The sequence below is a fragment of the Necator americanus genome, chromosome X, assembly GCF_031761385.1.
Source record: "Necator americanus strain Aroian chromosome X, whole genome shotgun sequence".
Classification (NCBI taxonomy): domain Eukaryota; kingdom Metazoa; phylum Nematoda; class Chromadorea; order Rhabditida; family Ancylostomatidae; genus Necator; species Necator americanus.
The window spans coordinates 3,168,354-3,189,168 of record NC_087376.1 but is presented as its reverse complement, the minus strand read 5'-3'; the positions used below and the strand labels follow the sequence as shown (position 1 = coordinate 3,189,168).

Sequence of the window (20,815 nt, the reverse complement as noted above, 5' to 3'; positions counted from 1 at the left end):
TTTTGCACTTTTAATGAGTGATTAGATGCTTTCCACAGCCAGCATTTCTAATGATCTCAACGGAATTTCCTCCAGAAATTCCAGAACTAAAAATTCCATCAATCGGACTCTATCGATTTTTCGAATTCGATTTCTTTGCGTTGATCTCCTTCAAATGTGTTAGTGTTCAGCTTTAAATATTTTCTTTTCGTCTGTTATCTATTTTTTGATAATTTTAAAACATAAATAATTTCTCAGCCAATTTTCTCCATTTTCTATCCAATAAATAAATAGACAAATCCATCTATTTTTAGTGCACACATTTTTTCCAGTAAATAAATAAATAAATAATCCGTTCACTTTCCATGTGATGCAACCTATCTTACTATGAACCTAACTAAGAGGTCATACATGGCTATATATGAAGACCTACTGAGCGAAGTTACAGTTTAAACTTGTACAATAGTTAAAATCTCCTGTAAATCTCATTAAATGTCTATTTAATGAATATTTCCTAATTCAAAGAAGATCTTTATTATCCTTTATGTATATCCTCTTATGAAGGTTAAAACTTCACATTTTCCAGGTTTTTTTTCTTTGGCCTTTTTACTTGTTCAAAACCTCCTTCTTAGGGACCATTTGCGATTTTTAGACGAAAATTTTGACAATATGTTTTTTCTTTCAAAGTTTTTCACTTTGTCTATTATTACCTACATCCTCATCATTATTTAGGTCATCGTGTTCATCATTTTTAAAATTACAACAGAGTTTTAGCTATGTTCCCTTGCAGATCCCCAGCTTCTTCTTCCTGGATCATTAGAAAGATCAAAAAGATTTCAAAAGAGAAACAGAAATAAGCCGATGATGAAAAAACGATGCTCTAGATCACTCAATTCCAGAAATTTCTGGTGCGAGCAATCGATCTGGGCTATCGAAACGTGTATCGATCCGATAACTCTCTGAGAAAGCGATCTCGGATCTCTATTGAGGTGAATGCCTAATTTTGTTTATTTATTTATTTATTTACTTTGAATCCCAATTGAAAGATTGTTTTTGGAGAACATTGGAGTCATTGTTCTGATCCTTGCAAAGTGGGAAATACTTGTATTTTCTGGGATTAGAGCCAGTAGAAAAATCGAACAAATAAACTTTTGTAAGCTTATCTCTTTTTGTATTTTTCCAGTCAGTTTTTATATGTAGATAAAAGTGCATCTCTTTATACATGATCTTAATCCTCAAATGTTCAATCAGATCGTTTTTGCCGTTCGAGCAAATCTGGAATAATCTAGCGTCCGCGGGCTATTGTCCGAGCAAAAACGATGATCATGCCGGATATCAAATGGGCAGTAAGTCGTTCCGTAAAAACTTATATTATTGTGTTATTTTTGAAAGAACTTTGAAAAATACTGTTTTTTTATATGTTCCCATAAATGCAGAAATGAATTAACACTGTGGTTGTAAATTTTGTAGACAAGGAAAGATATGTTATAATTTTCGAATGTAAGATTTTCTTCTCAAAGAAGATGAATGCCAGAAACAGGAATTCCTAATTTTTAGTAATGCAAAATCCGTACAAAATCCTAGAAGATCCGATTGTTGTAGTACCGGTAAGTTTATTATTTAATCCGTTTATTTTCGAGAGATGAAAGGTACAAGAATACAATCCTAGCACAATAAAATGATCCTAAAAAGTAGTATTTCATGCAAGCAGCACATCTATTTATTCATATGAAAGCTTTTTCTATTTTAGATTTTTTTCCTTGTAACACTTAGATTTTCATCCACTCTTTCCTTTCCTCTCCACTTCCTTTTAAGGATAAAGTAAAAACTTCTCCACTTCCTTTCTCTTTTCAGAATTTCTATTTAACCTAAAGTGTTACTGCAAATGCTGCAATGAAAATGTGTGGTAACGATCGGAGAAAAATCATCACGTGTCGAATTGTACTAACAACACAAAGACAACATCGTTCACCAGTTATCCAGAAACTAACCGGATAGCGATTTTGTGATAAGTGGATCCACTAGGTAGAAACCAGCATTTTCCTGTTGTCTGGTTTGTAAAACTGAGAAGAAATGTTTAACTAGCCGAGGTCCTAACGGAGAATCACTAAGGTTAGAGAATAGTTTTGAATGATTTACTGGATGGTGTGCATAGTGTCCACGATTCCCAGGATGACCCCAGCTCATACTATATAGTTGTTTATGCGATCTGGTCAGCTTGGATACTCAATCCGCATTACTCAAATCATATTTTATCAACAATACTCAATCGAAATGATGAAGTTATGCAAAATGATTTTTACTTCATTTGACACGATCAAAACAATTTATTTATTTATATATTTATTCACATACACCAATGATGCACAAGAAAAGAAAGATTTAAAAAAATGGAACACACTTTGTCCGAGTCAGAGAATCTTACAGACAAAAATAAAAAAAAATTACAAACTTTACTAAAACCGGGACCCAATTTATTGGCAGAGAAGAGATAATTTCCCTTTAATAAGTTTTTCCCCTCAACTAGAAGATCCTATATGTACTCGCTCCCGATTTTTCGCATGTTAAGTGAAAAGAGGTGTGATAGTCCCATTATTATACACGAAATCCTTGAAATACAAGTACAAAGCTCAAGTATGTCCTATGTAAACATAGTTTAAGTTCAAGAAAAACGTTTCTACGCATTCAAGGTTGTATGAAAGGTGTATGTAAGAATAGAGAAGCACTTATAATGTTTGCATACTGTCTCTATTTCACACGATGAAAAGGAATATCTCGAAAAAGAACTCGATGAAGTAGTGAAAGGACAAAGATGTTTGAAATGTAGTTAAAACAAAAGAAAATACTCTTTTAGAAGGAAATTCTCAATGATATTTATTGATTAAAAAGAAATTTGCTGACAAATCACTTAAAGAAATGACTTGAAGTAATTATAAAGTAATTTGATTCCAATATTATCCGGTTTTCTACCAAGTTGCCTTTGCCATAACTACTACAGTAATTTGCCAAGTGTTAAATTGTCCTCAAGACCTTCTTGACATTTTTTTCTTTATTTTGATTACTTTGCTAATTATTATTCATTATTATATATTTTTATTTATTTATTTACAATTGTACTATATTATTTATTTTATTTTCATTTTTCGAACAACAATATGGTCAGCAGATTACTCAGTAACCCCCGTCGATCGACCTGATATGTAGATTGTGGATTCTTTTTGCTTACAGTTTGCCGTGAATTAAACTGTGGACGACCGGGACGACCGTGTAAAGAAACTTTTGTGACATTGTAATGCTTTAAAATATTTTAATACTACTTATCTATATTATGCTAGTTAAGTATTGATTTATAATGGAAAAAAAAGGAAAATTTAGTTGGGATTACAATTTCTACTTGGTAGAATTTTTTAGAGTTGAATCATTTCTGTAACTTTATTTCCTATAACGTTTTACCATAAATAGAAACGTGGAGGAGATCGTTACAAAAATTACTACTAAGTATGGATTTTCATCCGAAAAAAAAATAAGAATGAGGTTTATCTTAATTTTCCTGAACTGTGGAGATTTTTTTCGTAATCACTTTAATTTTTTAATTTAATTAATAATTGGTGGATTAAGGATTAAAGGATTAATTTTTACCATGAATAGAAAGGTAGAGGTAGATTTCTATTTAGTAGGATTTTTTGGTTGGTCAAATGGTTAAAAGTCTGGATGGGATTACGTACTTCTATTGTACAACATAGCAGTATAATAAAATATAAATAAAATAATAAAAAATAAAATAAATAAAAATAATATAATAATAAAAAAATAATAAAATAATAAAATAAAAATAATATAATAATAAACGAATAAAGGATATTAACAAGCTCGTGTCGGATAGATACCTCAACAACAGAACTCAAATACTGAAAGATTACCATGTCGAGGTGCATTGAAAATCGTACATGGAGTATTGTTACTGTTAATTAACCGTTAAGGATGGTCTAAGGCGGCGGTACCGTACTCATTTTCCTCACTCATTTGTTCGATGCACGTCGACGTCGACTTGTTGGTCAACGAACGGTTGTGCTGTGCGCGACATATATCGAATTTCGTTCGAAGAGGACAACTCGGCTTTCGCGTTGATCAACGTTGTTTGTTTTCTGAAGACTCGCACAGCCACGTAGACATACACACACACTCACACACACACACAATCCATACAAGACAAATGAGTCCGACCGCGCTCAACCAACCTTTTAACTCTCCCTCTCATTCACCTCTCATTTAGTCGGTCATTAGCGTAACATCGCCGCTCTCTGACCACCGATTTCGGTATCGTGGTGGAACAATGAGAAAAAAAAGTGATTTCACCATGAAATCTGGATAATCCCGAATTGAACAACGAGATTGTGAAAGATTCTGTTGGCTTTCATTGCTTTTTTTCCCTTCTGACAGAATCTAATTGCCTAGAACTATTTCCCTCAAGATCGCTTGTCCTATAAAAATTTGACGACACCAGTTTATTTGCATATGGTATTCCTCGGCGTGAGCGTGGGAATATACGGCAAGGTGATAGGCTATGGAGAAAAGTTTTTTTCTGGAAGATTGAAAAGGGTAGAAGAGGATTTTTAAATTTTCATCGATAACGCTGATTTTTTTTATGAATTCAGTTCATGAATCCTGTGAAGAGTAGCGCTATTTCTAAGTTCAGGCGATCAGTTCCTAGGAAATCTTTGAAAAATCCTCAAAAATATTGATATTGATCTACAAAGATTCCTGATTATCCTTAAATCAGCGATCCTGAAGTGAAACATGCTGTATTGTCTTTAAGAAAATTATCTATGAATTTTTTAAAGTTTCCTTATGTAAAATTTGACCGGACACTGATCTTATCCACACACTCAGATAACATCCAGGTGAGTTCTACAAGATGTTTTTATCGCCGTCGGTTATGTAGAACTCCTTACAATATAATTATAAATACTAAAAAAATGTGGTCAAATAAATCCTGAAATGATTTTTCCATCCAAAAATGATGAGCTCAAGTTGTCCATTAAAAATGGTTATCTGCAATAAAACTTTAAAAGACTTCATTAAGAAAAAGGATAGAGGCTCAAATTTAAAGGATGGATCGTTTTGCCTCTACCTAGGCGAACAACACGTTTATTAAAAACTATTATGTATAATTTTTGCAATTATTAGGCATTAGGGAACTTCGTTCCTAGATCCGTGGAAAAAAAATTCCTTAAAATTCAAAATTTTTCCACATTTACCAAAAAGTACATATCTGGATTGTTCTAAGTAATGGATCAGTCTACAGTAGTAAAGATTTCAAACGGAATTCTATCTTATTTCTCGAAAATTTTGTTCCTATAGCACAAATTCAACAGCTGTGGACTAAGCAAATCCTACACACCGGATTTTTCAAAATCCTGTGCTATTCAGTTGAGAGGTGTCTGGAAAATGTGGAAATTTTAAAACGACAAGAATCCACAAGAAGAAGAAGAAGAGAGAAGGGAACAGTCGAGTCGAGGTTTTACCACACTCACATCATCACACTTGTTCACATTGTGTACTGAGTGAAGCAACTAAGGATCTATCCGAAACGCAGGCAACGGGGAAAAAAAAAACACCAGGCGATTTAGCACAGCTTTTCCTACTTGAGTGCTCATGCTTTGTATGGTAAACAACGAAAAAAAAAACCATCGCCAAACAAACAAATCATGCGTGTTAAGTGTTGAACTTTGCTAATACCGTATCCGATGAATTTCCTTAAGTGTATATCTAGCAGAGATTTTTCTTTTTTCCCGTTTCAAATCTTCTTTTTATATCACGGAGTGTGTATTGAGTACTTCTAAATGTAGATGCTCTTGAACTAATTTATATTTATTCATGCTTCGGATTTCGGACAAGGATTTATTCCCACCTTTAAAAGATTGAGGGGAGGGTATGAAAAGGACCGTTCGTACGAATATGTGCGTAACCATCATCGGCAATCTTGTTTGCTGCGTTTGCATATGAGGCCCTAATTACATTTGGCCTACAATAATGATTCCACGCAAAACCACATCATATCGCGCTAGTGCTTCCCCATCCATCTTCCCCCTCGCACCCCCCTCCCCCACTAATACCCAACTCAGCGCATCCAAGGTGATCCGATTCTCCTGAGTATTCTCAAGCGGAAAAATTTAGTAACGTTCGAGAATTTCAATCATTTTGATCTACTCCTACTAGTGTAACAATTTGTTTTTTCGAGCATGAATATTCCGTAATTGTACTTCCAGAAACATACAAATTATATAGGCTAGTAATTAAAAAATCATTAAAAATATATAACATAATAATATATTAAAAATAATGAATGTAACTCTAGACAGGTGTCTCAGTGTTACAGCTAATTTAAGAAATACTACGAGGTACTACGTTGATTTATATAAGTATTAAAAATCTGTATTTGCTTTAATAGTTAAAATAATTTTCGTTAATTATATTTGTTATAAAGTTGATTAAAAAATTACTAAGAGTGCTTCAGATTTTTTCACCCTGTTAGCAATATTGTATATATTTTCGCTAAGGATAATAATGCATACATCTTATATTTCTGCTGATAATAATTGTAATTTTAATAAAGGATGTACTTATAAAAATTTAAAATTAGAATTATAAAAATTGTAAAAATAGGAATTAAAATTTTTTCTCATAATTTCACATATATGCTCAGAGCTACTATTATTATACTTCTATAACTCCTTTAGACGGATCCGTAGGATCCAGAAAGATATGAAAAGTGACAAGACTTTGTTGAGCAGTTCAACTTGTATATTTCTGCTACTGTGTGTGTTCATAGTTATGATAGAAATTGGAAGAGTATTTTTAGATCCATTAGCCAGTATCGGTATCTACTCAAATTTCACTTTTTCTTACTATTTTTATTAGTTTTGCAAATTGTAACATCCCTATCTTGCACTACGTATTTTCAACACACTTTTGCGACTCGACAAACCTCAAGTGTCTTTCAGGTATCCATATCGTCTAGCGATGTGACGAAAAAAAAAAATCTGGACAAGAGTGGATTCATAGTCAGTTCCGGCAAACGGGAATTTCCCGAAGAAAATTTTCTCAATGAGAAAAAATCCTTGCGAACTAGAAGGTTCAGAGGAACCCACTACATTTATAATTTTACTAAAGAAGAGAAAGAAGCAGAACTACCCATATTCAAAAGATATTCTAAGCGTTGTCAGGATTTTCAAATGCAAACCGGGATATTTTAAGGTACTCTCTGAATAGTGCATTTGGCAAAATTGTTCGAAAAGGTGGGTGATTTTTTTGTGTGGACATTTTTGTGGATTAAATGCTTTCAGTACCGTTATTACGTCTCAACAAAAAAAAATCTCTGATATTTTTTTTTCTTTCAGACATATTTCAAGCTTTTAAGTCACAGACAAAGTTCTGCTTATTTTTTAAAGATTCCAAATTATCGAATAAATTTCATAAAGCTTTATTAACTGAGATCTTGAATGCATGAGCGACCAATTTCTTAACGCTACACTTAAAGGTTTATAATTCTTATCCAAATAAACAAATAACAAATACAAATAAGTAAAAAAAAATCGAAATTATGACGATAATACTGGAAAGAAGTTTTCCTATATCTATACTATCGTGTGTACCTAAAACGTGTCAACATTGTTTACATTGAAATTTATTGCTGTGGGCGTCCAAGAATTGTTCGAGGATACAAGGATTCTATTTAAAAAAAAGAGCAAGCACGAATAAAACAAAACTAAAACATAGCTGTAGCTATTTTCATAAGTTACAGGAACTATTAAAAATTATTATTAAATTATTTATTATTGTTTAAAATACTTCACAGGGAGATTTTGAGAGTGATGACAACAAATTTCAAACAAAAAAAAATGTTCTTAGAGTGTATGCTTGAAAAATTGCTGTAATTTTCTTCTTAGAAATTTGAAATCTTCAAATAGTATTTTCATAGGAGTTTCACTTAATAATTCTCTTTGAAATCTCCCCATTAACATCATGTTTTTGCAGATTTTGATCCGTGCTTGCGATGACAGATATGAGTTGCAATTCGTCGGGGAAGAAAAAAAACCACATTTAAACGGGTTCCTAATTAATTCGAACGTTTCACGAACTAAAATCGTCTTGAATTAGCGCAATTTACGTCAATGGAGCGATCATCAGCTAAGCATCATGAATTTATGGATGAGGTGTTGAGTAGAACACGATTATTTCCATACAAACATATAAAAACTAGGGATATTTCAAATTTATTGGAACTATGGCTTAGAAAAAGTTTCCTTAAATAAACGCAACCTTTTTTCTACTTATAAGTAGAATAAATCTCTTATGGGAAGAAAAATGAATATCAACAAATATTCTCTAACCTGTTTTGAGGGATTATTGAGGTAGAACGAATGTACATCGATAAAAACTCAATCCTAAATGGATCCAAATGGGTCCACAGGAAGCACTGGATTTGGAACAATTTAAAAATATTTTTTCTGGTAGAGCACTTTGAAGAGTTGAATAAATTTTCACGATATTTTAAGTGATTTTCGTGTAATTTCAAGGAAATCACTGTTTCAACGATCATGTAATGTGTTTTAACTTAGTTTAAAGTACTCATAAGAGATTCTTTTGAATGTAGCCGTGAGTGCTTTAATTTTCCACTCCAGAAAATTACTGCACTAAAATATTGACGTTGTAAATTGAGTCTGTAGACGAGCTGAATGATGATATCGTTCTAATAAAATGTGATATTTTAACGATCCGTTTCTCTAGTTAACTTGCAGCGTTTTTTTTTTTTTAAATTTATTTTTTCTTCCAGAGATCATTTGCTTCGGTTATAATTGACAGAAAATAATCCTGAAAAGAAAAATTCTAATGTGATAAAGCGTTAAGCTTCCTGTTTAGCGTTTTCCCCAAATATCTGCGCTCGACGACGAACGGACCGTTATGGTTCCGTAAGAGGGGATCTATTGTTTGATTCTGTAGTCTGCCAATCGTGCTGCTCTTGACTCTCAGTGGCGGTTTGCTTGCTTAGAAAGACGAGGGGTGAGGTTTGGTTAGTGAGGGGAACGAGGTGGGGAGGAGGGGGGGGGATGTCTGAGGAGGGTGGGGGGGCGGCCGTTCGTTGGGGAGTGGTCAGCAGCTATCACGGCTAGCCCCCCACGCTCGCGCACCGAACCTCTCGTGTGGACAAATCATTACATATCTTGTTTGTGTGGTTGAATCCAACTCTCGTTAGAGTTTATTATTTGATTCTCTCGGATCTTACCCCTTAATTCCTTGAGAATTCTCTGGAATATCTGTGTTTTCGAAATTTCCTTTCTCCTTTTTCCGCTCTCTCTATTCCCTTTTTTTCCTTCCGCTTCCTCCTTTTATTTCTTCGTTTAGGCTGTTCAGAACAAAGTTGTTCGTTATATTCACGACTTTCACGAATCGACGATGATTTTACGATCCGTATCCCTCATTTATCTACTGCTTATCGAATTTAATTTATCATGTTTACTGGAAAATGGAAGAAGTGCCGTATACTTATCGGTCGTGGAAGATGTGAAACCCGGTTAGTCGTCCGTTGACGGTTTGTAATTTGTGCACACGAATTTACGGGCGAATCGTTTAAACTGTGTGATTATTAACGGGGGGGGGGAGGAGGGGAGGAACTTATTAGTATACCGACACGTAACATCGTAATTTCTTCTTAAGAATAGCGGGGCCATTATAAATCCGGTCCAATGATGTTGTAGTGGGAGATTTCTATGATTACGGCATATGTCCTTCCTATAACAATCAAGCAAACATCGTTATCCGTACAAATTCTCACCGTCAGCCCACCCCGAAGAGGTCGCGAGACGACAAATCGCACCTGATTATGGTAATTATCATCGCTGCACTGGAAGGTGGTTAAACCGCTACCAAACAAATAATTTACGCTAACTAACGATTACATTCAGATTATCCCCATCTCAATCAACATTTGAGTTAATGAGAGGGAAATACGTTGCTTGAAGCCGGATGACCATCGTATCCTAGTGAAAAATTCATATTTCAATTTGTTAAACGTTTTGTTTGGGTTTATTGTCTACGTACTTTTATGGTCACGATTCTTTCACAAATAGAGTGAGAACCTCGTCTGATCAGGTGGTGAGCCATTCACCAAAAAAAAAAAGAAAAAACTCGAATCATTTAATGGTTTACCGGTGTGAAAGACCTTTCGCGTAGAAGGATGTAAAAGATGCCGCCATATCATTTCCCCTCTTATGATGATGATTTATCAGACATATTACGAGTAAAGTACATATCCGCAATGATAATGTGGTCGGTTATGGTTTCGAAAAAAAAACGAAGAAGAAGAAGAAGAAGATCAGGAAAGTGATGTTTTGAAATGTTTCCACTACAGAATCGAATAAATCCTCTTACTACAATATTTTAAGCATGATTGATTTGCTCTAATGATTGCATTTAATATTTTAAGCTTCTAATCGTAAAATCAGTGGATTTATGTCTTCATTTTTGTTATTTACAGCACAACAGTACAATTTCCTAATCATATCCTCATCTTCAAGGATTCTAGAATGCTTACTCTATCAATTTATATTGTAAATAAAATTTCACAGAACGAACTTTGAAGATTTCTGAGGGATTTTCAACGACATAATTTTACATTTTTTTGTATTATTATATTTTCATTATATTTTTATGTTGAAATTTCACGAAATTTCCTTCATTTCTAGCTTTTCCCTCTTTTTCATTAATAATTAATTTTGTCCTTTTCCTATATTCTGACATTTACACTACAAAAATGTGTTTTTTACCGAGAAATATTTGTTCGTAGTGTTCTCTAATTAGACCTCAACTCATTAAATCTGGATCATTTTGATAATCAAGCTTCAGATGACAAATCTCTTGATTTGCATAACTCGTGAGGATTTAACTCCATCAAATTAGTTAAGTTAAAATTTTTTATTTTATTACTTTATTTTATTTTATTATTTTATTTTATTTTTTTGTGATAAGTTTTCTATTATTCGTATCACATTCATCCACTACTGTAAGCTTCCGCTGTACTTTCTGTGACAGTTGTCCTCGTTTTTCACTGAAAAATATTTTCTATCCCTGACCAGCTTAACTGTGCGTTTCCAATTTTTTTTTTCCATTTTCTCAATAGAGATAGAATATTCAGTCCATGAAATTAATCATTTATTGCAAATAAAAAACAAAAAATTTAAAGACTTTGGGGGATTTTGAAGAATTTTTAATGAAATTTTCCATTTTGAACTAGGTTACATCCCTAGTTTTACCTTAACAACCTGATTCTCTAGGATTCTATGTTTATCGAATTAATTCGCGGGGTGAATTATCTTAGAACTATTCTTTTTAAAATGATTCATTGACTTTTTTAAGTCTGTTACTGTGTATGTTTAAAAACACAAAAACTGTTCGATGTTCTTGTGTTCCTCTTAAACTTTTTTTGTGTTAGCACTTGGAGAGACGAGGTAATTCAAAGACAACCTTATTTACAACTACTTATTGGCATTTACAGCGAGGTTACTTCGAAACTTTTTAAAATTGTTCCGTAGGAAAGGCAACAAAATTGGTGGATTTTTTTTTCTATCCATTTGAGAACTTTTTTTAAAATTCAGTGTTGAAGGTTTTGTAAGCACTTGAATCATTTTCTAACTCGTTAATTTTGCTTTACTCATCTCAAAATCCTCAAAATTATGTGCTACAGAATAAGTTGCCCAGAATGGCCCTGGAGAAGAATTTGGTAAAATCCATAGACGAATTTCTACTGGTACTTCTTAGTAATAAAGAAAAGTAGTTGATCAAACAACATTTCCTCTAACTTTTCTACGCTGATTCAGGTGAGGTTATCGGACATTTGCCGATCGAGGGCAAGACGGATGGTGCGAAACCAGACATCCAGTTACGAGTTGTTAAAGGTGAAGAAATAGCACACATTTTGCCAGGATCAAAGGATCTTGTTATCGAAAAGGAACTCGACCGAGACGAGGTACGAATCAGATGATTTAGATTTAGAGTGATCTGACCACTTAGAAGATCCTCAATTCATAAGGTGGTGAGTTATTTCTTAGGAAGCCTTTATGGAGGCAGAAGACAAATAGGAACAGTTGCCCACGAATTCTTCCAGAAAACAAACGTACTAAACATACATATGCATGCATATAAATAATAGAAATTCCCATATTTATCAGATCCTTTTTCTAGGGTCAGGGGAAGTTTGAACTTGTTGTCGAGTGCACATCACAGAATCTGGACAGTGATTTTAGTCAGGTGACCTACCGTACATTACTAGACTCATTGTTTGTTGTCTGCATAAGCTACAAATAAATCTCTTTTAGCTTAATATATCAGTTTTTGTTACCGTCCAAGATGTGAACGACAATGCACCTATATTTGATGCTACAGAATATAATATTACTATTAAGGAAGAACTACCTATAGGTAGGATTTCGGATGTATTATTTGATAGTTTTTTTTTTTCTGGAACTATTCGATTTATGCGTATTCTTCAGGAACTATTGTATTTGCTGATTTTGAAGCCACAGATCGGGATCAGCCTGGTCCAAATAGTTTTGTATTGTATTCTATAGCCGCTGGACCTCACTCAGATCTTCTGGAAATAGCTGACCCATTCCGACCGGTAGTTACTGTCAAGGTAATTGTAATTTTTATCTTTATCTAAGCGAAATCTACAAAAAAAAAATATTATTCAGAGCCGTATCGATTATGAAAAAATCCGGAAATTCGACGTGACGTTAGAAGCACGTGATCAGGGTGAACCTTCGTTATCGTCTTCTGTTCCACTTCATGTTACTGTTGAAGATGTTAATGATCGTCCACCTTATTTTAAAAGACAGTATTATACTTGTCGAACTATTAAAGTAAGTAGTTACACCTTAATTACTTTTTTATGCTTTCTATTGTAATGATATAGTTAAAAAATACAATGATATTTATTGCTAACTAATATAAAATTCCAGATAGTGGAAGAGATTCCATTTCAATTCATTTTTATTTTCTTTAATTTTATATTTTTTTTATTTTTCGATTAATATGATTCAATTACCTAGTTTGAATTTCAATTCTTTAAAATTATAGTATAATATTACATTCAATTCTTGCTAAAAAAAAATCGTCGTATTTTTCACATTACAATTTTTCTATTTACGAGTTTTTTTTAATAGTTATTTTTCATTAGGCCTATAAATATTGTCTTAAAAGTTCCTAATGGCCACCATTCGCCCTTCATTTCTATAAAAATCTCCTTCAAAGTTCCGAGAAGGTCCAAGAAGCTATGCCTATCCCTTTATTGATATTGCGATCCTAGAATAGCATGCGCTCCTATGTACTCCAATCCTTGTGCTAATTAAGGAACGTCCGAGGCTGCTGGCCAAACCTTCTAGATACACTTCATTGTTTGCATACAAGGATATAGGGAGAATAAGAAAATTACCGGAGAAAAAAGTGATGAATGAAAAATGAGCTATGATCTGTATAATTCTAGTAAACAAACTTAACAAAATTTTGTAAACTAAAATATTAAAAATTTCTGGAAAAAAATGCTAGACACGACAGATAAACAATCTCATAAAATGTATTACCGTACCTAGGAATTCTGGATCTTTATTTCTGGATTTTTATCTTTATTCTAATTTTCTAATAAACCTTATAGATTTGTTCCCGTAATGCTAATGCTGACAATCTTCTTATATGCTTAGCGCCTCCCAATTCCTTTCGCGAGTAATGGGGCAAATAGGCAGCATAATAAATCTTATTATTCCTTAGCATTAGATTTAATTATGGTGAAGAATCTCAATATATAAATGTGAAATCAGCAAGTTAACAATATAAGAAGTTAATTTTCTAATAAACCTTAATTATATGTAATTATAATTATGATTACAGGACGATGTGCTAGTCATTGAACCGGAGGCAATTAACGCTCGTGACGGTGATGAATTGGATGATGACATTGAATATGGGATTTTTGGAGGTGAATATTTTTCTTGAGGGAAATGTTTGAGGAGAATCACTCCAAACTTGTACAGACTGGTTAATCCGTCCACGAATTTATGATAAATTTTAATTTAGTTTTTTTTCTTTTTATTTCGCCTCCCTCATCGTTTTTTTTTTGCATTTAAATTTCAAGAATCAAACTAAATGTAGTAGGAGAACAACTGTTATTAAAAGGAAAGACTCTATGGATCTAGTTTAAATAATTTGTTCCAGAATTTTCGAACAACTTTCTTATCGATCGAGACGGTAAAATCACAGTGAAACTTCCTCCACCACCTCCACGTGCAACATTCTTTGTTTACGTAAGTGAACCGCTTAAAAAATATAAAAGAATATAAAATATAAAATAATAATAAGTAAAATAAAATAATAATAATAATAATAATACAAAGAATATGGAATTTTAAATAGCTATGGCAGCAATTCCAAAGCTATGATGACTAAAAATCAAGGATAGGTCGTAATTGCCGAGAGAACCCGACCTTGAATGGCGCCGTTGAAGCTATTTCTTTTTTTTTCATCGTCCCATCGTCTCTAACAGCAATTATCATAACGTTTCTTCTATTCTTATGGTATTCTCATGGTTTAGGTTTCTTACAGATTTTGACATAGAAAATTTTCACGAATTTTAGTTACGGGAACTTTTTTTAGGCACGTGAGAAGAACAATCCGGATATGAACGCTACGGCAATACTCTCTTTGAATCTGGAAAAATCTATACGCTTCGAATACGATTCATATTCGCTCAAGGTAGGGAATATGAATGTTACTATATTTGTATTTATTAGTGATGTTATGATGTAGTAATATTAATTCCGGATTAGGATGAATTATAAGTTACAGATAACACCAGCGATGCCACTTCATACTGTACTGCTTACTGTAAAGGCTTTTTCAAGTCAGGTATGAAATTCTTTTTCATAGTGTTCACATAACTTCCATTAAGAAAAATTTGACAAACTTTTAAATACATAATTAAATCCATAAATATTGAATATAATAATCTTGAATGTTAGATTATTGTGAGTTGTGAGAAATGTGTTTACCCATATAGTGGATTCTCTTCAGAAATATTTCACGAGTTCACAAAACTGAATGATGGAGCTGCACTTTTTTGAAGGTTTAACGAAATTATGTGGAGTATTTAAAGCAAAAAAAAAATATCACAATTAATGGTTTTCTTGATTTCCCAACGATGTTTTGGTGAAATTTGAGTTTTGTCTCGACTACTGTTCACTATTTCGAGAATCCTTGTTTTTATCAAGGGATTGAAAATGACTTGATACGCAATAACACACATGAACCACTTTTAGCTTCACTGATAGATTAAAAAATTAGTTTAACTTCTAGTTAGTATTAGTCTATCTTTTATGAATAATAATTTAAGTTTTATTTTTTTCGAATCTGCGGTATCTTTTCTCTTTTCGAACGGTCACTAAAAAATCGTAAAATCCAGAAATGTGCTTGTTTACAAAAGAAATGTCGACTACGACTGTTTTCAATCCAGTCTCTTTAACAAAGGTTTTAAAAGAAAAGTCGAAACGGCAAGTGAAGCGATTATATCGTCGGGAAGACAGAGACGGATAAACGTTGTACATTTCTAGTATACGGAATATGGATAAGAAATATTTTTTCATAAATATTTTCATTGTAGAGACAGAGTTTTCATTGCAAAGGCAGAGATGGTTTTTGTTTATGGATTATAGTGGTATTCCGAAAAAAATGTTGCGTCTCAAAGTTCCACCCGTTTACGTCCATTTAGATTTATTTTAATTATATTGATCACTTTTTTTTCCACACCAAGTGCATTTACGTCCTGCATTCTGATTGATTTTTGTGATTTCTTCTGACTTATTCCTGATTTTTGTCTAATTTTTCGTGTACAATGCAAATTCTGTTGTTTATCTCTCCTCCTCTATTCCTGAGAACTCTCCGAAATTCTTCTTCCGACTTTTCAAGTTTTCCGATTAGTTGTACATTTTTCTACAGCCTTTTTTTCTAACTCTTTTCATTTCTAGCGAGTTTTTCCGCAGTTAAGTACTGAAATATATGCTTTTCTGATGTTTTTTTTGTTCATCCAATTATTCTTGAACACAAAACTGCGTTTTTAAAAAAGTTTTATTCCTCATTCACAATTTATAGCTCCTCTTATCATTACCCTGTTTTTTTCATTCTGGCGGGCTTTTCCGTTAACTTTCGAAAACGAAATCCAATTCATAGCGATTTAATCGATGTCGTCGCCTGCTTATTTCTCAAAATCTTACATCTAAAACTTCTGTACAACGACAATATTAAAGAGGGATGTTTAAAATTCGTTGAAGAATATTTTTTAGACGCATAAACGTTTTTAATCTTCTAGATCCATTATCTCGCCTAATCGTTGAGGGTGAGTATAAAGGGTTGCTGCGTTATAACTTTATTCTTTTCCTTTTTCAATCATTAAAACTTAAAATCCGGAAAATAAAACGTTTTTTTTTCTTACTTTACAATCGAAGAAAACTCTATTACTTTACACGTGTACATTGCAGCAATTATTAGTTATTTACACGACAGAACTTACAGAGTCAAAGAATAATTCACTGCAAAAGTTCCGAATTTTGCTGCAACGTCTTCTTCCCAAAAGACCAGATAAATTTTTGAGAAATTTAAATAATTTTTACCATTTGATGACCTTAATCCATACAATCATTACTCTTCTGTTCAGCTGCTGGAACACGGTAACAATCAAACTCTTCATTATTTCTATAATTAACGTGTCCCCTGAAATTTTCTACCAACTTATAAACCGAAGACATCTTTCGTATTTGAGTAGAAAATATTTTTATAAGAACCATAGGTTTTTTACTGTTACATCACCGAAAAAAAACGCTGCACTAGGCTTCTTTTATCCTGAGAAAATCCTTTAAATGCTCCAGAATTCGCTATTTGAGTGCGCTTACTTAAATGGCAAGCTCTGAAACGAACAAGTTGTGTTGTGGTAAAAAAATGGCTATGCTATGGACCTATTTTCTGGTTTCCGTTGAATTTTCTTACTCCTCTCCTTAAATCTTTTGTAAAAAAAAAGAAAACTCCAAAAGAATTAGAGGTTTTTAAGTTTTGAAAGTAAATGGCTAGACTATTCCTATCTGAAAATTAGGAAATTTCCAAAGTAGTTCCGAGCAATTTCCTCGCATGTTGAGATTCTAATCATTATGGATGAATTGTTGTCCACAAAAAACATCAATTCCACATAAGAGTTTATCCGAATGTCGTAGTTAAGCTGTAATAGCAGCAAACATTTGAAGCTTAGCCGCTGTATCCAAAGAAACGTATCCGTTTGTCGGATGCTTGTCTCCCCAATGATGATGGAAAAATCTGGTTTATACTCGGATTTTAGGGTTCTGCAGTACGTTATTCGCTTGGAAATGTAAATGCGGTCGTAGCTGTAGGTGAAACAACCGGTCAAGTGACATTTGCCGGTTTGCCGAAGGTGAAATCCGGAATAATGCAATACGAATTACTAGCTACAAATAGGATAGAGGTTAGTGAATGATCCGCACTAATTTTTCCCATAAATCCTCTCTATTTAATTTCCTGAGGATTAATCCTTGATTTAAGACTACCAAAGCGAAATTGACTGTTGTTGTTGAAACGGAATCCGATTGTTGTGCGCAAATGGAATTTGAAAAACCTGAGTATCATCTTCAAATTGGCTCCTTGCCAGTACTTGGAACAATTAGTGTTCGTGGACAACAGAAGCCTAATTATAGGCTTATGAATTTAAATCAGTGAGTGCATTACCGTCTTTCAACAACTCTAACCTCATCCTCCCAAATCATGGATCAGATGAGTTTTTGTGGGTTCTTCCTAACATTTTCAATGCTATCTTAGAAATTCGAGATTTTCAGATATTTTTTCGTGGATCAAGAAGGAGTTGTACGACTTCAACCGGATACTCGTCCACCGTGTGCAATTTGTGAATTGGTTGTTCTTGCCTCTCGTGACGATGGAGCTACAAGTGTAGCTAAGGTAAATTATATAGGAAAAAAAATTTTTTAATGAGTTACATAACAATTTTCCAGAAATTTCCGCAATATCATGAGTGTTAGAGAAAATTGTCAACGTATTCCTAACAATTTAACTATTTCGAACGTTACACCATTAAATTAGGTCACAAAATGAGGACAATAGAAAAAGTGTTCGCAAAAACATCCACAAAACTTTTGAATTCGTTATCACGTTAATCTTCTGTACACTCTGTATCAGTGTTCAATGGGGGCAAATATTTTCACATATTTTTTTTTTGTTGCCTATAAAATCTTCACTAATGCTGTTTCCCCAAAAAAATATTCAAAAATATTACGATCTATTACCATCATTTACCTTATAGAGGACTTCTACTATAAAAATGGGGAATCCAAATCTATTGAGGATTCAGAAAAAAAAAGTTGAAGACCTTTTCAATTTAGTATCCTCTATGTATCTACCTTTTTTGTCTTTATTTTTTTTTCGAAAATTTTCCAGTAAATTTTATGTCTTCAAAAACGTTTATGTGCTAAATTCTCATGGATTTTCACGCAAATCTCTAGAAATTCTGTTATATTCGAAATTAATCACAGAATAATAACAAGTATTCATTCATTAGAATGTTTTCATTACAGATTACCGTCAAAAATCCATCATTCGCCGTTTCTTCCACATCTGTGCTGACAATTCTAATTCTTATTATTTTGGCACTAATCTTCGCATTATTATTGGTGATAGTGTTCAGGAAGGTACACTATGTGTAAGTTTAACCTTATATTTACTGCATGAATGCTCAGCTTAGTCCATGTTCACCATCACAAACAGCTTAATGTTAATAATTTTATTAGCGCACATGTACTGCTATCGAAAAATCCAACTAGTAATTCATTTACCCAATTTTTAATAGTTATCAATCTCGTCACATCAAGATATAGAATAATCGAGGCAGAATAAAGGCAGTACACCACATAATCTGACAATTTTGGAATCCACTTTCCACGAAAAGTTAGGGCTGAGGGTGTAGATCACGAGTATACGCGCGTCCGCACTCAATTCCCCCTAATCGCCCTGAAAAATGCCGTGGGAAAGAATGTTTGTGTTCGAATTTCCTACGAGACACTTTTCGACGCGCCGCGTCTGCGAGCGAGCGGACGAAAATCAATGAGATTTGCTCAGCAACCTGTATTCAAGTAAAACTAATGAAAAGGAAGTTGAGGGAACCGACGCGTATGCATAATGAGCGCGTCATTAAGTGTCTCGTAGGAAAGTTTGATCGATTGAGCAGTTTCACATGTCCTTTTTGATTTATCTACCTCTTAACCCCATATTTTCGTGGAGAGATCTCAACAATGTCATTTTTATGGTACACTGCCTTTAAAAGCATTCTATAGCAGTATATGTTGTGCTTGTTCACATTGCATTGCTATACGGCACCAGAAAAAAAAGGGAATTTCATATAAATGATTATGGATTGAGCTACAAGTGAGGAATATCAACATCGTTGAGATTCCTCGTTTACAGATGGAAGAGTCAAAAACGAACTAACATTTGTTGGATGAACACAGCAAACGACAACGGAATCACTATAACTGGCACAACGCCCGGTGGTACCAGGTAGATGCTAACCAATTTGTAATACATATGTATTTTTTTTAACAACATAATGTTATGCATTTGCTTTGATGTGGGTCCGTCGATGAATGAGAGAATTTACACAACACATTTCTCTCATACATACTATTACAATGCAGCTTTTTCTAACGTCACAGCTTTTTGTGAAATCAGCTTTTAAATAATCATATTTTTTTTCTCAAATATTTTAGCCGTCATTACGTTGTAAACGCTGATAAGGAGAAGAATTTTGAAGCGGCAAAATCACCGGCACCAAAGAGAACCGCCGGAGCTCATCTCGTACCGGTTACGGTAACCACCCAGGACGGTGCTCCGACCGTGTATTTTTAACCGAACTTTTAATGTGTTCCATCCAAAATATTGAGCTGAAGAGATCGAAAAGTGTTTACGATTTTTTTCTTTTGAACGAAAATATCCGGTATTGCGAGGTGTCACAACGATCACGTTCCTACGTTACTTTTCCTAATTTATCACACACGGAAACAATACTCAATTGATAACGATGTGACCGATATTTTTGGATTTTTGGAATTAATTCAAGATTCATATGATGTTCATATCGAATATTCGATCCATGTTACTATCACTCCAGGTGTGTGTTTTTTTTTTCTTACTTTTGTGCAGAAATTATCTATCAAACACGGTGCCAACTATTGTCGATGCTCAGTACTTTTACAACCTCTATTTTATAGTGTAAGGTGCTACGGTAGAATGAATCAGAAACATTATCGTATCCATTAATTTCTTATGAAATCCTGGAAATCCCAGAAATCTGTCGTAGCACTAAACATAATCCACTTTTCATTTCATATTGCACTTTTCACAACTCCTACCACTACATTACTACTTACCATCTGATTATATTGTATCTTATGCTGTTCATTTTGTCAATACAATAGATCTCAGAATTTTATTTCAATTTTTGAATGTTGTAAAACTATGTGACATTGTGATAAGAATTGTGAAATAAATTTTTCACTTAAATATTTCATTGGAAACCATTTTAATGGATAAGCTTAGAAGTTTGGTGTAAGGCACGCGAATCAGTGACTTCACCCTGAAATATCAGGGTCCAGAAACAAGCATAACAGGAAGAACCACAACTGCTGTAGAAATAACAAAAATCTATGGACAGAATGAAGAAAAA

General features: G+C 33.4%; 1 protein-coding gene across 3 annotated transcripts; it reads left to right on the top strand.

The window, feature by feature from the left end:
• Positions 1 to 1,538: 1,538 nt before the first annotated feature.
• Positions 1,539 to 19,998, top strand: RB195_021358 (uncharacterized protein; the record flags this gene model as incomplete). Of its 3 annotated transcripts, none has more annotated exons than XM_064208056.1 (16): positions 1,539 to 1,586; positions 9,385 to 9,553; positions 11,856 to 12,004; positions 12,220 to 12,285; positions 12,354 to 12,456; positions 12,528 to 12,670; positions 12,729 to 12,896; positions 13,921 to 14,008; positions 14,245 to 14,333; positions 14,683 to 14,781; positions 14,875 to 14,934; positions 17,408 to 17,551; positions 17,629 to 17,798; positions 17,919 to 18,039; positions 18,672 to 18,796; positions 19,860 to 19,998. In XM_064208056.1, 16 exons carry the CDS (start codon positions 1,539 to 1,541, stop codon positions 19,996 to 19,998), a joined length of 1,881 nt encoding a protein of 626 aa, XP_064063937.1. The 3 variants fall into 3 exon arrangements, with proteins under 3 accessions (XP_064063937.1, XP_064063939.1, XP_064063938.1); XM_064208058.1 differs by lacking the exons at positions 1,539 to 1,586; positions 9,385 to 9,553 and adding exons at positions 11,738 to 11,795; positions 19,558 to 19,650; XM_064208057.1 differs by lacking the exons at positions 1,539 to 1,586; positions 9,385 to 9,553 and adding an exon at positions 11,738 to 11,795.
• Positions 19,999 to 20,815: the final 817 nt, after the last annotated feature.